Here is a 17,896-nt window from a genome sequence, read left to right on the forward strand (position 1 = left end):
GCATATAGATATATACACGAGAAATAATTTCTGTAAAATAAAGTTAAATTCGTCGAGGAAAAAAAACACTTCCTGTTTGGATTATTTACATGAGCAGGGCTACTGTCAACATATTCAGAGTTGATCAGGTGTTGAAATGCTGGAAATAAAAAAATATATCCAACTCCTGCCATCTAGTGGCTGGTTGCAGCTATTAAAAAATGCAAAGGCTACAGCAAAAAGATATAGGTATACATAAATCAATAGCCTAGTTTTTGGGTAAGGCATTGACCCTGTCCTCCAAGAAAAAGAAACAAACTGAAAAACATGGGAACAAAAAAAGACTTTTCTGTTAGATTTTGACTGTTTCCTTGATTATAGCTATCACCACTTCTGAGGAAAAGCTGAGGAAATCATCTGTGAGCTTCATGACTTCTTCACTGTTTGTTTCTCCTTCTGTCATTTCCGTATATGGCTGGACTCGGGTTCCGGAGGTTTTGGGAGGAAGAAACTGTCTTCAGGTTTTCCACGGGCATCCCTGGGCGTGGTGAGCGTCGATGAGTGTTTGCATAGATGGGATCTGCTGCTGCTGCATTCACAGACAAGGACAGGATGAGTTTCAGCTGCTTGAATCAAAACGTTAATTTTTTTTTTTTTTTTTTTTTTTTTTGGGGGGGGGCTGTACATTTCAGAAGAGGTTATGTACTTTTATATATATATATATATATATATATATATATATATATATATATATATATATATATATATATATATATATATATATATATATATATATATACTGAAGATAACACAGTTGTCCCACTTTTTCTTTTTCTCTATATGCTTTCCAACAAAGTTTTTTTTTTTTTGTTGTTGTTGATTTAAACAAACAATTTTATAACTTAGGACTAAATGATAATTTTGTTTTTAATGATAATTTGAATAATAATTAAATACATTACTGATAGATAAATAAATAAATTATTACAATAAGGAGTTAAGTTAGGACTTACATGAGTACTGTTGTTATTAAAAGAGGTAGTGATAATAACTTTACTAACATTTATAATATTGACTAGAATAATACATGTAATATCATGCTAAAAATACAAATGATTGTACAAAATAAAAAAAAGAAAAAAGATCTTAAAAGAAGTCAAAGAGAACAAAGGAAGTTCTTGTACTGTGTCAGAAGTTTGAGTGAGAGATTGATTAAAATGCCACATCACAGTCTAGTATACAAATCTCTAATGTGGTCACCTCAGAGATCTGTCTATTCTTCCCCTGGCTTTTTGAACAGATGTGTCATGTCTATAGTTAATAAGTTTACAAAAGGACCCAAGATGTTATTGAAAAGTAACTCTTTCTCCCTCATAGTGTACATTATCTTTTCCAAGGGCATCTCAGAAAACCATTTGCTCAAACTTGATGCACCAACTCTTTTTATGATAGAGCGATTTTTCTTTTGGCCAAAGTTATTGCCAGCTCCAGAAAAAGCTGTCCAACTTCTGTATGTTTGAAAGGTTGTGTATGACGAGTGAAGTATTTAACTCCACAATAAATGCTATTGAAAAGCATCAGTACCCATTTTGGTCACCAATAATTATTAAGAGTGTTTCTGAGATAAGTTAAAGCCACAGGAAATTTGCTTTGAGAAAGGTAAAAGGCTTAAGTCAATTGAAAAGGATATTTTACTGGTACTATTAATCCCTACTGTCAGTTTATCTTTAATATGAAAAACTGCCATCCAGATGGATGGTAAAATAAAGCAATCTCACTTTATTTATTTATTTATTTATTTATTTATTTATTTATTTATTTATTTATTTGTTTATTTATTTGTGCAATCATCCAATACTCCAGTGTATTCAGAACAATGTGGTAATGATCTGAATGTAAGCATGTTCATTGAGTAATGTGTTGGAAGTTTTGTTTCTGAATGATAAAGCGCTGTTAGACTTCTAGTTATCAAAAATCTGTCCAAAGATGTCTTTGAGTTAATCTTGTGGCACGAGCCATGGTTCATTTTCAGGTAAAGTAGGTTTTAAGACTGCCAAAGCTGGTTAAAGTGGTGTTCTGTGTGGTGTGGGTGGATTATTCACTTGTGCTACTTCTGCATCTATCTGATATTTTTCTTGGTATTGTTCTCTTTGCCCACCACGCTCCGCATACAGTGAGCCTTGCCGGAATCATGAAAGCATTTCCCTTTCTGGGTCACGTTGTGTTTTACAAATTAAACAAAGTGTGAATCTTTACGGAAACCACACGAGAGATGGCAGGCTGTTCCCTCTTCATACTTTGACACAAAAATGTGTTTCACACTTTGCTGTTAAACCACACAAACCACCTGCTTCTCAGAGCGTGTCCTTAGAACAAGAATCTTCTCTTAAATTACAAATCATTGCCAAAATGATCTGGTGGCACTGACTCATGAGCATGACACATTTCTGTATTTACTGGGAGTGGTTGTGTTTTTGTGTCTTGCCCTCTTTTTCTCAGGAGCGCCTTCACCCCTGTGCAGAGAGGTTCTGTGCCCACGGCGTACACAATTCTTATAAGATAATGATGGCTATATTTACTCTGAGATGAAAAAAGGACCCGTACCTCTGCGTCTGCTGTAACTTCTTCTCATCAGTATGCACACAACCAATAGGATAATCAAGATAACAGCAGACACTCCAATCAAGATCCAAAGCCACCAGTCTGTGGGAGGACTGCTGGGTGTTGGAGTCACAGTTTCTTCCATAGTTTCTGCTGAGAAAAAAAAGAAGTAGAGTTGAGAATAACAATACGTTCATCTGTGTGCGTAAGTTAGCCAGTGTGCACATGGTGGTCCAGTCTGTTCAGAAACAGTTATAGTTAATTTCTTCTTATATAAGTTTGACATTGAATAAACAAGAAAACATTTTGGTCACTTCAAAAGAATGGACTTAAATAATCTTGTTTAATATGTGATCAAGCATATTATTACATCAGAGTCTAGAAACAACTTGCTTTTAGAAGCACACCACGGCTTTTACACATGAACTCAAATCACTCCTAAATGTGTATCAATCTGGGAACTCTTACCACCAAAAAATGAGCATGACTGTGCAAAACACACAGTGCATTCTTGTTTATTATTGTCAGATACTTGTATGTATTTATATACACACACACACACACCTTGTTTACCCGTAACTATGGTTACTGATGGGTTCGTTGTGTGCTCCAAGCTCTTTGCTGTTATGGAGGAAACAAAAGTTACTTAAAGAAGCAGAGCAGATAAAAGAGTTGCAGCGATATAAAAGACTGTGTCCAGTGTTCACAAGTACAGCTTAATAACAGAGTGTAAACATGTAATAAATGTTGCTAGGACATTATAATAGAGCAGGAGTGCTTTTGCAGTGTTTCTCAGTTGCTTTGGTTAAAATTTTCAACTTTTTTTTTTTCAATTCTTCACAGTGTTTAAGCTACTTTAGTATATGAGAGAGACAGTACTTTGTTTATTTGCATTTTTAAAAATCACTGTTTGAAATTTGAATACAAGTTTCTTGTTGATGTTTAGATAATGGCTGTTTTTATTTAAAGTTGTAATAACAATGCTATATCACATGTATTGCACTATGTAAGACTCAATGCATGGTCCAGTCCGTATATGTCTCTTTGTAATAAGCGCTGATACGTGTTGAAAAAAAGTGACTGCTGTGTCCGTTAAATTGATCAACAATCAGTCAGTTAAAAGGTATTAAGCTGTCAATTCTTTTCCTCTCGCTGCTTCTTCCTCTTTCAGCTCAGTCCCATCAGATAGCTGTTCACCTGACCTCTGTATGAGGTCTTTACCCTGGTTTGACAAAGTTTTCCCTTTCCATTGTTGCTAAGTGTTGCCAAGGGCTCTTTTGTGGATTTTCTGATTAATGCAAATACCACTATTAAGGCTAAAATCAATCAAGACTTCCTCTGTTATATTAAGTTTCTTTAGAAAACTTTTGCTTTACATTGGGCTTGTTATAATAAAAACTGATCTTTTGAGTTATCAATGGATGTCTTAGACCAAGTGTTTTCAAGACCGTTTGGTTAGTAATGACTGTTTGGACTTAGAGTAGCGCTATATGCTGCATTAAATAAAAACTGAAATCTAAACAGGTGTTTATGTCATATTTTAGTAAGAAATGAACTCATACTACAATTAACATGAGCTAGAGTCACCTGAAAAAACACAGAAAAAAAAGTCTCTTTCAAGATATCAAGGCAAACATGACACCTGAATTTTTTGATACGAGTAACACAGTCTGCCAGTGTGGTGAGAAAAACTTATTAGTCAGTTTTCTTGAAATAAGAATATTGTCCTAACACAAAAAACTAAACAAGTACATTTTTCCCGTAAGAAAAACTTACAAGAAATCTGTCTTAAGGGAAATTTAGCAGCAAAGTGGCTAGTGCCAATATTACCAACTTAGTATTTGAAATGAAAATAAATAGGATAAGTGTATCTGAGAACAATTTGTACCAAACCATTAATTTCAAGAAAATTGTACTTGATTAAGACACAAGAAAAAAAACGCACTTTGATTGATAACAACTGAAGGCCAAATACAGGCCTTTGGTATCAACTAATAAAAAAACAGTTACATGTATTCATGTTATCAGGTACATATTCAACATGACAAATTTGCTTTTTTGGTGACATATAGTTTTTTCAGGTTTACCAGGGGATTTTGATGCGTGTAAGAGCTGTTCTCAGGAAATGAATCTTAACCGTCCTCAGAATTTACATTTATCTGAACATTGTTCCAAAGAAAATGAGAAAAACTGAAAGTAGGTAAAGTGCAGGCTTCCTGGATTTAAGAGTTTAAAGTCATACTTACTTATAATGACTTGTGTTCCATTGGTGCTTTCGTTTCCCAAGTCAGGAATCTCTGCTATGAGGGTACAAAAGTACCATCCACTGTCTGCTTCTGTAGCATTTAACATAGTGATTTTCAACACCCCAGTGTCCCCAGTGGAGATTCCTGGATTCGTCTGGAGCTGCCTTTTGTTTTCATTAATTTTGGTGTCATTTGCAACTCTAAAGAGCTCATATATTTTGTGTGATTTAGTGAATGTACATCCAGAGGGGTTAAAGTACAAGGACATGCGGTATCTCTCGAGTTTCTTTGTTTCCAAACTGCATCCTAGAGTCAGAGAGGAGCCAGTAGGATGTACCACTGTTGTCTGTGTCCGATTCAAAATCACAAGATGTTCACCAGATATCACCATCAGTGCCACTACAGAAAGAAACATAACAAAAATAGACAAATGGAGAGGTGGATAGACAGACAGACAGACAGAGAGGAAGTCAGATGGATAGACAGAGACAGATAGTTAGAATGACAGATGGTGGAAAGAGATGAGCGTAAGTTGTTGGTCCGTTCAGTTTACCAGTGTCTGAAACATTTTTGCCAACAAATATCAATTTAAGTATTTCATAATTTTGTATCAGCCAAAGTGTAAGTCTGGAAAAAAAGCTGTTTTCTTACCTGTAAGCAACATCAGAGTCAACTCTTTCCGCCACATCTTCATGATATCAAATGAGAGGTGGTCTTCCTCTCAGTCTCATCCTGTCTGCACACATGACACAACTAGACATGAAAAAACTGTGTGTGGGTGGGAGGAGGAGAAGACTTTTTGATGAGTGTTAGCGAACTGTGAGAATGTGAGAAATACCTTTACTGAGATGTGTAGGTTAAAGAAACAACAACATATGATGGAAAATGGTGTGGGCTTTCTAAAGACAAGAAAGTGGAAACACTAAACAAACACTAAAACAGCGTTATTTAATTTTCTTTTGATCACAAGACGTCAAAGTTGCATTTTTCTTCTCACCCACTTACAAATAAAGGACATCCTGCTGAAGACACTTTTCTTTATCTTGATGGCAGTCTCCATTTAGAAACCTTTGTGGGTTTTGGTGCAAGGGTGACAAAACACATTTCACCTTATCCCCACAGCTTCTCACTAGAAGAGAGGCACTTGGCTTCCTGTGACAAGACACAACTAAGCAAGAAGAACTCTCTGAAACAATCTCCAACCACAGCCTACTTGATACCTTTTGAAGCACAGAACAAGATCGATGATGATCAGATATTTTCTCACAAGTGAAGATGATTATCTTGTCGTAAACTGGTGCAAAATTAGAGCTCAGTTCTGCACCAGCTCTCTGCTTGTTCTTGCTCAAAAGCAGTAATTCTTTGATTTTATATAATTATGCTATCAAGAGTACAGTCTAACCCAGACCGAATTCTATCAGAGACTCAACCAGATTGATCTACTTTCATTTCTTGTGCAACGTTGTGGTTTGTTCACTGTATGTGAAGTAACAGACATGATAACAGTCCTCTGTTAGTTATCAATTTGTGTGAGTGAAAAAAAGACCCCCTGTGAAAAATCTGTTTGTGTATGGAAACCACAAGCTGAGGTGCTTCATTTGCAAAGAGACTGCAAGTAGATCCTGTCTACTTTGAAGTAAACTGGTCTCAAAGTAATATGTAGAGATTTAAGATTGTTCATTGGTTTAAAAAAGAAAAATATACATTTTCAGCAGAATTACATGTTAGTTTTCTCTACTTGGAAAATTAAGGATATTATGAGATTGAAAAGAGTAATCGTATCTCATTTTGCTTATAATTTGGATTAGGACAAAACAAGTCCCTGAAGGAGGGCGATTTTTGGGTTTTGGTCCTTTATTTAATTTCATTACAATAAAACTATAGTCTTCTATACAAAACTATACTTTTATATTAGTCAGTGTTTCAAAAAAGACAAAGGAAAGAAGATGTTATGTCATGGAGATAGATAGATAGATAGATAGATAGATAGATAGATAGATAGATAGATAGATAGATAGATAGATAGATGGATAGATGGATAGATAGATAGATAGATAGATAGATAGATAGATAGATAGATAGATAGATAGATAGATAGATAGATAGATAGATAGATAGATAGATAGATAGATAGATAGATAGATTCAATTTTTTTTCATCAATTTTGTGTTATGTCTTGTGCTGCTCTGCCATTTCAAAGATTAGACTCTAAAGATTTTTGGAAGACCGCCTTTTAAAGTTGAGCAACTGAATTATTTTTCTGAAAGCTTACTGCTACCCAGAAGAAAATGCTTCGACTAAGCATCATTTCTGATACACAGATCTGTCAAAAGTAATCACATTCATTACTCAAGAAGAAGTATAGATACTAGAGTTTGAAAATACTTTTGTAGAAGTTGAAGTATCAACTCAACTTTTTACTTAAGTAGAAGTGCAAAAGAACTGGTTACAAAACTACTTAAAGTATAAAAGTAAAAGTATGTTAAGGGGGGTGGGCGAGGGGGCATTAAGGTCAAAAGCATAGGCGGTGCCACAGGGGCCTGTAGTTCTTAATGTTCATTCCCCCTTCTGAGTCTGTTATGTCGTTGCTAAAGTGTGGTGTGATTTGTGTCATGTGCAGGTGTAATGGAAATGTAAGAAGTAGAAGTAAAAGGTTGGCTAAAAGATAATTACTCAAGTAAAGTATAGGTACCCAAAACTTTTACTCAAGTAAGGTGACAAAGTATTTTTACTTAGTTACTTGATACCTCTGCTGATATGGAGCATCCCTGTGAGTCATTTGTGAATACTACGCTTGCCCCTTACAAATCCCTCTTTGACGCTACAAGATAAGGGCCACCGGACCCAAACAAATCAGGTGTGTACATGAAAGGCCAATCCGTTCTCACCTCTTCTGCTCCTAAGGTGGCAATCATCATGGCTGAGAAGTGTCCAGCATTTTACACTCAACTTTTTGAGCTGAGTAATCAGAGTGCACTACAGTTTTCCATATTGTCAGGGTGAACTTACTTAGGCCTATGTACTGAAAATAGTAAGAGGCTGTTTTTCAAACCGCCCACTACCTACCACATATGAATGCTGTAGGTAGTTGTAGACCATGTGTGGATAATACGGGAGCATTTTTTCCATCCGAAACTGAAAACCTGCAAAGCATACTACAAACAGACAAGACCCCCATTCAAAAGCAGTAGGAAATATGTTGTACATACTACATTTAGATAAAGTGGGTGGTTTGAAAAACAGCCTAAAAATACAGGGTAGACTGGCCAGTTGTATTCTGATAACGTTTCCTGGATCAGTATGACATCAGATGTTGCACATTTTCACACATTTCACACACACATTTCTACATACTACACACTACATTTTTTGCAAAACCACTAGGCACTGCTAAAATAGTGGGAAAACAGCCTTAGTATCACCATACACAATCTGAGAGACATCAACAGTTGGTCCAGGTAAAAATACATGTTAAATGTATGTTTTTTTTTCTTTTTTTGCCATTTTCAATGGTACATTTTAAAACATATTTAGCCCAACACTTTTATTTTTTTAGAATAATTTAAGATTTCTATCTATCTATCTATCTATCTATCTATCTATCTATCTATCTATCTATCTATCTATCTATCTATCTATCTATCTATCTATCTATCTATCTATCTATCTATCTATCTATCTATCTGTGTGTGTTATATAGTCGTTTTTCGCATTTGATATGCTGTACGCTCATTGTTAAAGTCAATATTTTGATTGCTCACAAACAAATTTATCTTTTAGTGACAAAGATATAGTCAGCATAAAACAGTGCAGAAAATAAGTAGATAAGCAAATAGATAAAAGGTGCTATGTTGTGAGCACGGTGACACTGATATCCTTGCCTTTCACTGAACTACTCTCCGACTGACCCTGAAGGTAACTTAACAGTGACTCCAATACCCAGAATCCTCCGCTGCCGCATGCGCTGTACGTACTACGGCCCAAAGGCGTTGGTGGTTGGTGTCCCTACGAAGATGCGTTGCACTCCGGCAGCATCAGTACCAGCTCCGCCGTGCTAAGAAACCAAAAAGCGGGGGACTTAGGAGGTACACCGGCGGTGTTTGCAGCTCGGGCGGCACCGGTGCATCGGGGCAGCGACATGGGGGACCAGAAGGTGAGCCGGGACCGGAGGAACAGGTGTCTCTGATGGGGGAAGCCGTTTCAGGGCGTAGTGTACAAAGGGAGGAGGGGAACAAGCTGCAGTGTTTGGGAGTTTTGGATGCGGCACGGAGTTCTATGTCATATATTTGCTTTATATTTGAGTCAGTGGGTGTCTGGTTGAAGGTGAGGTTTCCTTGGTCGTTCCTTTCGTGACTTGTTATCGAGAAACCGGCGGTATGGGACGGGGGGCCTTTGCGCAGCTCCTCTCGCATCAACAAACATTGCACAGTCCTTTCGTATGAATGGGCTTCTGGGGAGCACTGGTCACTCTGAGATGAAATATTAGGAGATCGGCAGCCAGCATCCAAGAGGAAATATTTATAACATGACCGACTAAGTGTGTGTGTCCAGTCTCTTTGAGTCGCCTGTCCAAAGGTTGTGAGGCTGCATAATTCAATTAGAAATGCGCATCCTTCCGCCCGTGAAGTGTCCTCCCTCCTCTCTGATCCTGTGTTTAATCATATCTAAAAGGGCTCTTGCAGCCTAAAGCCTGATGTGTCATCTCCACAGCAACAAACACTGTCTATGGTGAGAAAGAGCAGCTTATGCCTTTGGTTAGAGGAGAAACCTGCAGCCATTGATGCCCATAAGCTCTCTCAGACTGGTGTAAATATCATTGTGCAAGATGACTTAAACTTTCACTCAGTCTTTTTCAAAAACAACAAAAAGATTGGAATAACAAAAGTATTTTTTCCTGTCTCTCTCAAGGAATCTCTGCGCAAGATCACCCACACGCTGGCTATGAAGAATGAGGAGATCTCAAACTTCGCCTGCACTCTAAAACAGAGCCTGGAAAACCTGGAGGTACAAAACACATGCAAGAATGATCAGTGACTGCATTCAGTGTTTTTATGTTCATCTGAGTTTAATTCTGGACAGTTTAAACAAGGTGTGGTTCTTAGATCCACTGTACTGAATTTTCAACAGCTTGTGATGAATTAAAATCGATGATCTTGCCTCTTTATGACATTCAAAAAGCAAGCAAAATAATCAGCAACAAGATTGGCAAATATCATATTGTAATTTTATGTCTCTGAAGCCACCATGAGGAAGTGGGTGTCAGACCAGATTGGTGCACTGAAGAAACAGATTTTCTTGTATTTCAAGCAAAGTGTTTACAACAAGTGATGCATTTGACTATTTAAAGAAAGCAGGTTTGAATTTTCTGGCTAAAAAGAAAGTACCGGTGTGCTAATATTGAAATGGTCCAAAGCTTTAACTAAGTCAAATAACAGAGTCTTGTTTTGTAACATCAGGCAAACTCCAACAGAGTCCAGGAGGATCTAGAGACTGAGTTCACCTCCCTTCATGCTGTTCTCGACGAAATGAAGGAAAACATGTTGACTCGGATCAAACAGGAAAGAGCCAGCCGCACATATGAACTACAAGTAAGTGCTGTTATTAGTTTGAAAATAAATAAAACCTGCTCAACAACAGAAGATGTAGCTTATCAAATTTTCTTTTGCTGGTATTTAGAAGAAGAAGAAGAAAAACATTCTGTGCAGTATGAAAATTTATGGGATTCTCTTTTTTTTTTCTTTTTCTTTTGATGTCACTTCTCAAAACATGCATTGCCTCTCCCTTATGACATGAAAGTAAAGAGATAATCCTAAAGCTGTAACTTAAGTCATGGAGACTCTTAACGCCATCATCACACCTGGTAATTATTCCATGCAACAAGCTAGGCATTGGGATCTAAAGTCTACCAGGAACGAAAAGAATAAGAATTGAGGGAAACTTATTTATATATCCACATCAACCAGTATGCCATTTGCGTTATGAAAACAAACACGGAGGGGAAACGGTCTCACTGTAAACACAGGGGTAGGTGCTTTACCTGGAACACAGGAGACTTTGCAACAGGCTCCAGACTGTCAAATGTTAGATAAAGAATGATATGTTAAAAGAAAAACCAAAAGAAGGCACAATCCGTTCAAATAAAGGTTATATTTTTTGCCTCCTCATCGTGCTTTAAGTTCTGAAATTAATTAACATAGCCTCTAGTTTGAAAAGAAAATATCCTACTCCACATGTAAAGAAAAGAGATTTAACATTTCACTCTGTTCAGGGTCTCATGGTGGTGTTATCATAAAATGCTGTCTTGGACAGAAACTCCTCAGCCTCGGGATCGAGTGATGACGCTCAAATGATGCATCTGCAGGGAACATAGTCGTCCCTTTATATCAAACAGGAGCTCGAATGAGTAGGAGTTAGAAGACGTCCTCTGTCTGACTGTGGGATGATATTTTTTCTCAGAGTCAGCTGAGCGCCTGCTCTAAAGCCCTGGAGAGTTCAGAGGAGCTGTTGGAGCTGGCCAATCAGACGCTCTGCTCCTCTGAAACAGATGGCTTCACTCAGGTAACTACCCGACTCCACTTCTGACGACACGCCGCTTTACTCTTTGCTCTGCTTGCTGTTTATAACCACACTTATAATGACTGATGGTGAATTTCATTGTCCATATTTATGATGCAATCTTTCCTTCTTGTGGTGTCTCACTACCAGTTTTCTTAACACAACCACCAGCATGTTTTTATATTAAATGACTACTTGATGGGCTACGACTCAGTTTTCTCTTCGCTCCGTATCTCTCCTCTCTATTCCACGCCCTCTGCTTCTCCTCCAGGCGGCCAAAGACATTAAGGATAGGTATAGTACTCAGCCATCCATTGCTTCCCTTTTGTCATAGACTCCCTTAAACATGAAGCCCTCTCATAATGTTGCCTGCATGCATTCAGAAATATAGTCACCGCACCCATTTTGTAGACAATAAGCACCATGGAAAGCTTTCCACTCCAGAGCCTTTTGTCTTTGTGTTTCCCACTGTCTTCTTGAGTCTGTACCACTGTGTGCCAGCCTCGATGACTGCTGCTCCCTTTCTCCAGCTTTAATGTTTATTAGGGTGATGAGTTCAGCAGTAGAAACAGACGTCTAGTTAGTAGCCTTGTCTTAGTTAGCAGTACTAGACTCATCTGTTGTTTTATTCAGTTGAATAACGACAGTTGTTTGTTTCCACTCTGCTTGTTTGTGTGTTTTTGTGTGTTTCTCTTTGTCTGCAGTGTGACAATGGCTCCAGCCTTTCGCCTCTCCCTGAAGGCTAAAGCCAGCAACAACATGAGTCACCTGATGGTGGATTTCAGCCAGGAGAGGGAGATGTTACAAGGCCTCAAATTTCTACCAGGTCTGTCCCACTTTTGAAACAAAGATATACAGATGGAGACAATCGAGGAACAAATGTTGACCTCGCCAGTACAGTGGTGTATTTTTACAGCTGTGCTTGGCTTATTTGCCCCTTTCCCCCTGCGAATTTGATACTTTTTGCCAGCACGAAATAAACAATAAACCAGAGAAAGATTTGTCCTCTTCTAAGATATTTTGATCGTCAAACAAGCTCAGACTTATACATTTTTTAAAAGTATGGACACATTTACAAAAGTAGTTGAAATATTTTAACTAGTTATACTTCAAATCACCTTTCTTTCAGTAATGCATTTTTTAAGAATAAGTCTTTCAGGGCAGCTTAAGAGAGACAGGAAATGAGGGGAGTGAAGGGTCGAGGAAGATATTCAGCAGAGTGTTGAGCCAGAAAACGCGACAACATTTTCTCTAGCTTCTGTGCATGGGGAAAGTGTATTACTCACAAAGGCAATCCAGCTCCCAGGGGCTTTAGATTGTTACAGGTTAAACTGCCCAACGTTATGTAAAGTTGTTAGCACCAACTCTACTAGAACAGAAAAAATGATATCTAGACGTAAAGAACCAATGTGTAATGAGTCCTAGAGTCAGGAAGTCAAATTACGAAACAAAAGCAGGGGCCCTTTCCTTTGGCTGCACTCAGCTACTCTCATTTAAAATTAATACATTAATGAGTGAAACGACTACTCCATGAACTGTGAAGGGGGTCGCGCTCATAGTGATGAAACCACGGAGATCTGTCACCCGACTCTGCAGCTGTGCAAGGCCTCTTAACCTCTCTAATGCAGTAGTGTGGTTTACAGCCCCACGCAGCTTCCTTCAGGGCTAGGAGTCACTGTTAGCAGCTGTTTCCTGTTAAAAGTTCTGATAAAGCTATTGTTTGCCACCTGTTAAGCCCCGAATAGCTTATGGACAAGGAGAAGTTGATGAATTAGCTGGTAGTAAGGGCTGAAGTCAAAGCTTAAGATCAAGAAGGGCAAGCAGATCTCAATTTAAGGATTAAAAACAGGCTTAAATTTACCAGGAAGAAAGTAAAATATTTCTATGAAAGATATTCTTTCTGTGCATGATAAATGTAGAAAATACCCTATTTTTTGCAAGCAAGATTGCAAAGCCTTTTACCTGCAAGTTTGTTTGGGAGCAACTCTGCCCCCAGGTGGCTTCAGTCATTGCTGCACTTGAAATACTCCCCTTGTGCCATAATGCGTCATGGTAAATTATAAATGTGAATCACTTCATTCAAAACCACTGTGATCACAACTTTAACTGCACATGTACTATGCTGTGATATTTTGCATAGTATTTAAACACAATGATAAGAAGAAGTGCTTCAAAGACAAACAGACAAACAAACTGTGTCTTCTCTCCAGTCCCAGCCACTCCAGAGATCCAGGTCGCAGAGTGTCAGGTGTGTGACAACACAGTGACCGTTCTCTGGACCTTACCAGAGCCTGACGGTAAGATTGACCACTACATACTGGAGCATCGACGCACAAACCATGAAGGTCCACCGCGCATCAGAGAGGACTACCCTTGGATGGTAGTGGAGGGGATACGGGAAATGGAGCACACACTCACAGGTAGGAGGGGGATTGTGGGTAGACGTGTTGTTTGAAGAAGGAGGAAGCTGTGACTCATAAAGGAAACTTGTTTTTTACCTGTAAGGTCTGCGCTTTGACACCCGATACCTGACATTCAGAGTGAAAGCATGTAACAAAGCCGTGGCAGGGGAGTTCTCTGAGCCGGTTACACTAGAAACTCACGGTAAGGAAACTTCTCTGGGAGAACAGAGCTTTATTGTTGCTTATTGTTTGTTATGACTGACAATGCATGATGAGTCTCTGATTGTAGAGTCTTGCTACATATTCATTCACGTCTTCTGATGTCTTCACTCATTTTTCATTTGCAGCCTTCAACTTCAAACTGGACTCTACCTCCGCCCACCAGAACCTGAAGGTTGAGGACCTGAGTGTGGAGTGGGACAGCAGTGGTGGAAAGATACAAGACATCCGCAAGGAGAAGAACCGAACCAACTCTCCGATGCACTCACCGGCCAGGTTTGTATGGATCAAAAAATGAACGGTCTTAACACTCTCGAGGCCCTTGGACGTGTACTTTACTGTCATCATGAGTGCTTCTCACAATCTGGAGTGTTTGAGTATTTGTCATCAGCCTTCTGTCTCTGTCTCATCAGATCAGCTCTGATGTCCCCAAAGAGAGCGCCAACAGCCCGGCCAGGCAGAGACAGATTTACTGCAGAGTCGTACACAGTGCTGGGTAAGCAAAAGCACATCCCTACATCTCTAGGAATAAAACTCACCAGGCTGCAGCTGTGGCTGTACAGTCCTGGGAATTGAGCTGCTATGAGAGCAAAAATCACTTATTTACTCAAAGCAAAATGAATAGGTGAGAAATATCTGCTGTATGGGCTCACCTTTGATACTGTCACCTTTTTGTAACAACTAGCCGATAGCTCCTAATGAGAGCTAGGTGTTAGCCACAGACCTCACAAGATGAACTTTCATTTATAAATTAAGGCACAAAGTGGTTTCCTCTTAAGGTTTATGCATATTTGCACTAGAGAAAGCCAACATGAGCTCTTATCTGTACAGATCTTAGAAACTGACTTCACTGCAAACGGTTACTGAAATTTTTGTACAACAGTTTTTTAAAATCAAATTAAACTTTATTCATAAAGCGTTTTTCATACAAAAAGATGCAACAAAAAGTGCTTCACAAACCATTAAAAACAATCTCGCATGCCCTTAAATCCAACTACCCTTTGCCCACAGGAGTGCACAACCAACAGTCAACAGTCTCACCAAAAGCCACACACCCACACACACAAATGTCTTTTTAATCCTCTTTTCCCTATGCAAAACTGCCAACACAACTTAAATCAAACACCACACCAACAACTGTTAACAAACACCGATGTTGTATTATGCAGCCACACACAGCAGATGACACTGTAAACCAATCATTTTCTGTGTTTGTTACCAGCTGACACTGTGATTGACGCTGGTCAGCAGTACTGGGAGGTGAAGTTTGACAAAGAGAGCAAAGCCTTCGCTGTGGGTGTGGCCCTGAGGAGCCTCGGACGATTCGACCAGCTGGGGAAAAGCGGAGCTTCGTGGTGCATCCATCTCAATAACTGGCTGCAGCAGAGCCTCACAGCGAAGCACAACAACAAGGCTCGAACGCTGGACTGCCCCATCCCAAACAGTATAGGAGTCTATGTTAATTATGACGAAGGTAAGATTTAGAAACACGCATGGAGACATTGGTTGGGTTACTGACTGGTGGTCTGTGCACACAGTAATTTAGGAACCATTAAAACTTGATCCAGGATAAAAAACAGAGCTATTCTCATTATTTTCTGTTGATGCAACAATCTCATATGTCTCTGATCAGTAAAAAAAAAATGAACTAATGAGCTGTTTGAATAAAGTTTGGTTTTTTATTTGTTGCGCTAAAATGTAGGATGATCTTTGATTTTCATCTTTCAATATCTGAGCTATTAAAACTTCTTATTAAAACTTCTTATTAAAACTTTTCCGTTTACAATCGTAATTTAACTCTATATTATTAGTGGTCCCCAAGATGTTATAAAGGTATCATGAATAGAAAACCTTTTGCATATTGTATCTTTTAAAAAAAAAAGACAAGACACAACAAGAAACATTTCTATCATTTCAATAATGTTATTCTTGGAATTTTTACATAAAAGAAAATCCAAACAAGCTTTGAAGTTAAAGCCCTCCTTTTGTCAAGTAACAAGTATGTTGTTTTTATTCCCTCCAGGTGTACTGTCTTTCTACAACGCCAAAACTAAACAGCTAATGCACACCTTCAAAACCAAGTTCCAGCAGCCAGTTATACCAGCTTTCATGGTGAGAGCTGTCCTCAAAACCGTCAGATGTAAAACTCTCCCATTACGTTACTGTTCTCTGTTTCACTGCTCTTTGGTGCTCTTCCCCCTGCAGGTGTGGAACGGCAGTTTTTCGGTGGTGACGGGTCTGCAGGTCCCCAGCATAGTGCAAAGTGGACAGAGGAAAAACAGCAACACCAGCAGCTCCAACGCCAGCCTCACTTAGACCCATCCATCGAGCCAGCTGGACACCTTCCAGCTCTGCTTCAGTACAGTCACCGCTGCAGACATCACCTCTGCTGCAGCCAAAGCCATGTCATGGAAGAGTTACATCACTGGAATCTGTTGGTTTAGCCTGTTCCACATGCAGTATCTGTGATGCATGACAACAACTGGTTATGAGACCGAGTGAGTCACCCGTGCTGTCTGACAGAATTCTTCAGAAGTGTGACTCTTGGCTGTTGTGGTTGCTTTGGACACGTTAGCTTTAGTCTCACTAGTATTCCTGTCTCCATGTCTCATCCTGCACTGTCCCACTGCTGCTAGAGCAACGATTTAGCGCTGGCCGCTGCCCTTCTTTCCTGCCCATCACCAAAACTTTCAGCCGTACTGTCAATGCAGCTAGCTGCAGGCACAGGGTCAAGGCCTGTCCTGTGCGCTCTTTCCCTGTGCCTTCCTCCTCATTTCCAAACTGTTGGCCAACATGCTAACAATTCACTGCAAGAAATAGTCTCCCTATACAGTGTACAACGTGTTGCGCAAGTGTCATTGTAACATAAGACGATGCTTAGTGTTAATTACCATGTACTGGATCTGACTCTATTCTTCAGCCAACCTATGTAATCCAGATAACAACTTGCTACTAGACAATGCTACTGCACAGAATGTAGTTCTTTACTTGATCAGGTTATTCAGCTCTTCTTTGCCAGCATTAATAACCAACACGTACTTGACATGTGTCTTTAGTTTTTCTTACAAAAGCATGAAGAAGTAACAGTTTTTACTACGTCACTGTCTGTAGTCTGGTCCCACACTCAGCAAGCAACTGGGTTCTTTAACCTCCTTCTGAGGTCCAGTTAGGTCTAAACTAAGAGAGTCACTCTAAGCTGTGCTCCTAATCTGACAGCTAGACTGCACAGAAAGTTACGCGGGAGTTTTCTTCAGTGTTCCTACATGTAGAGGAGTCAGAGTGTTCAGATGTGGCTTCAGGAGTTTGGAAATGACTGTACTGTATTCATTATGTTCACCTGACTGCACCCTAATGCTTGTTTGTTAAGTATGTGTGTGTCTATACCCGATTATACGACTTCATTTGCTGAAAAGGATTCCCACCATTAGCAGTGGACTCTGTCGTCCAACATAACATAGTTAGCAAATAGTCTCAGCTAACAAAATGTATCAAAGACGTTAGCAAGATTTTGAGCCCAACTGGGTGAGAAGAAAAATAAACTCTAGAAACTGAATTTATGGGGTCCTTACTTGTGCACAACCCGACTTCTGAGTAGCAACTGTGTCATATGTTACACGTTTACCTTCTTGCTTTGCCACGTTCCTCCTCGTATGACTGTACCCTCCTGAGTAACTGTAGCCTGCAATGCTTTAAAGAAGCTTCCAGAGAATTATGTTCACTTTATTTCACGCTGACATGATGTCACAGTTTATTGTAAATAGTTTTCCACTATAGCATATCAGTCATTGAAGTAATAAAGACGTGAGATTACATTGTTCTCTGTGTAATGCTTCAGCAAGGAGTAAATCAAACGGAGGAAAAAAATGTTTCAGAGGGAAAATGAACAAATACAGG

General features: G+C 39.1%; 2 protein-coding genes across 3 annotated transcripts; one reads left to right on the top strand and one right to left on the bottom strand.

Annotated features, from left to right (window-relative positions):
- Nucleotides 1–77: 77 nt before the first annotated feature.
- LOC141789157 (uncharacterized) lies at nt 78–5,544 on the bottom strand. Of its 2 annotated transcripts, XM_074668487.1 has the most exons (5): nt 5,478–5,544; nt 4,827–5,225; nt 3,145–3,201; nt 2,584–2,730; nt 78–568 (listed from the first exon to the last, which is right to left on the bottom strand). In XM_074668487.1, exons 1-5 carry the CDS (start codon nt 5,518–5,520, stop codon nt 417–419), a joined length of 798 nt encoding a protein of 265 aa, XP_074524588.1. In that variant the 5' UTR covers nt 5,521–5,544; the 3' UTR covers nt 78–416. The 2 variants fall into 2 exon arrangements, with proteins under 2 accessions (XP_074524588.1, XP_074524589.1); XM_074668488.1 differs by lacking the exon at nt 3,145–3,201.
- Nucleotides 5,545–8,788: 3,244 nt separating this feature from the next.
- On the top strand, nt 8,789–17,812 carry fsd1 (fibronectin type III and SPRY domain containing 1). Its single transcript, XM_074668485.1, has 13 exons — nt 8,789–8,979; nt 9,735–9,830; nt 10,283–10,414; nt 11,283–11,384; nt 11,653–11,675; nt 12,086–12,207; nt 13,592–13,801; nt 13,887–13,985; nt 14,131–14,278; nt 14,416–14,498; nt 15,225–15,476; nt 16,026–16,114; nt 16,208–17,812. The coding sequence occupies exons 1-13, from the start codon at nt 8,965–8,967 to the stop codon at nt 16,316–16,318; spliced, it is 1,482 nt and encodes a 493-aa protein (XP_074524586.1). The 5' UTR covers nt 8,789–8,964; the 3' UTR covers nt 16,319–17,812.
- The last annotated feature ends 84 nt before the right edge of the window (nt 17,813–17,896 follow it).

This window comes from Halichoeres trimaculatus, unplaced genomic scaffold, assembly GCF_033239565.1.
Source record: "Halichoeres trimaculatus isolate MK-OKI-2021-1 unplaced genomic scaffold, fHalTri1.1 fHalTri1_scaffold_4, whole genome shotgun sequence".
NCBI lineage: Eukaryota > Metazoa > Chordata > Actinopteri > Labriformes > Labridae > Halichoeres > Halichoeres trimaculatus.

What these genes read in the sequence shown, in the direction of transcription:
- LOC141789157 (XM_074668487.1), bottom strand. Translation starts at nt 5,520, where the DNA reads ATGAAGATGTGGCGGAAAGAGTTGACTCTGATGTTGCTTACAG. An exon ending in TGGAACACAAGTCATTATAA is followed by an intron (nt 3,202 to 4,826) that starts GTAAGTATGACT and finishes CCTCCATAACAG; the next exon opens with CAAAGAGCTTGGAGCACACA. An exon ending in AAGTTACAGCAGACGCAGAG is followed by an intron (nt 569 to 2,583) that starts GTACGGGTCCTT and finishes CTGTGAATGCAG; the next exon opens with CAGCAGCAGATCCCATCTAT.
- fsd1 (XM_074668485.1), top strand. An exon ending in GGTTACACTAGAAACTCACG is followed by an intron (nt 13,986 to 14,130) that starts GTAAGGAAACTT and finishes TTTCATTTGCAG; the next exon opens with CCTTCAACTTCAAACTGGAC. An exon ending in AGAGTCGTACACAGTGCTGG is followed by an intron (nt 14,499 to 15,224) that starts GTAAGCAAAAGC and finishes GTTTGTTACCAG; the next exon opens with CTGACACTGTGATTGACGCT.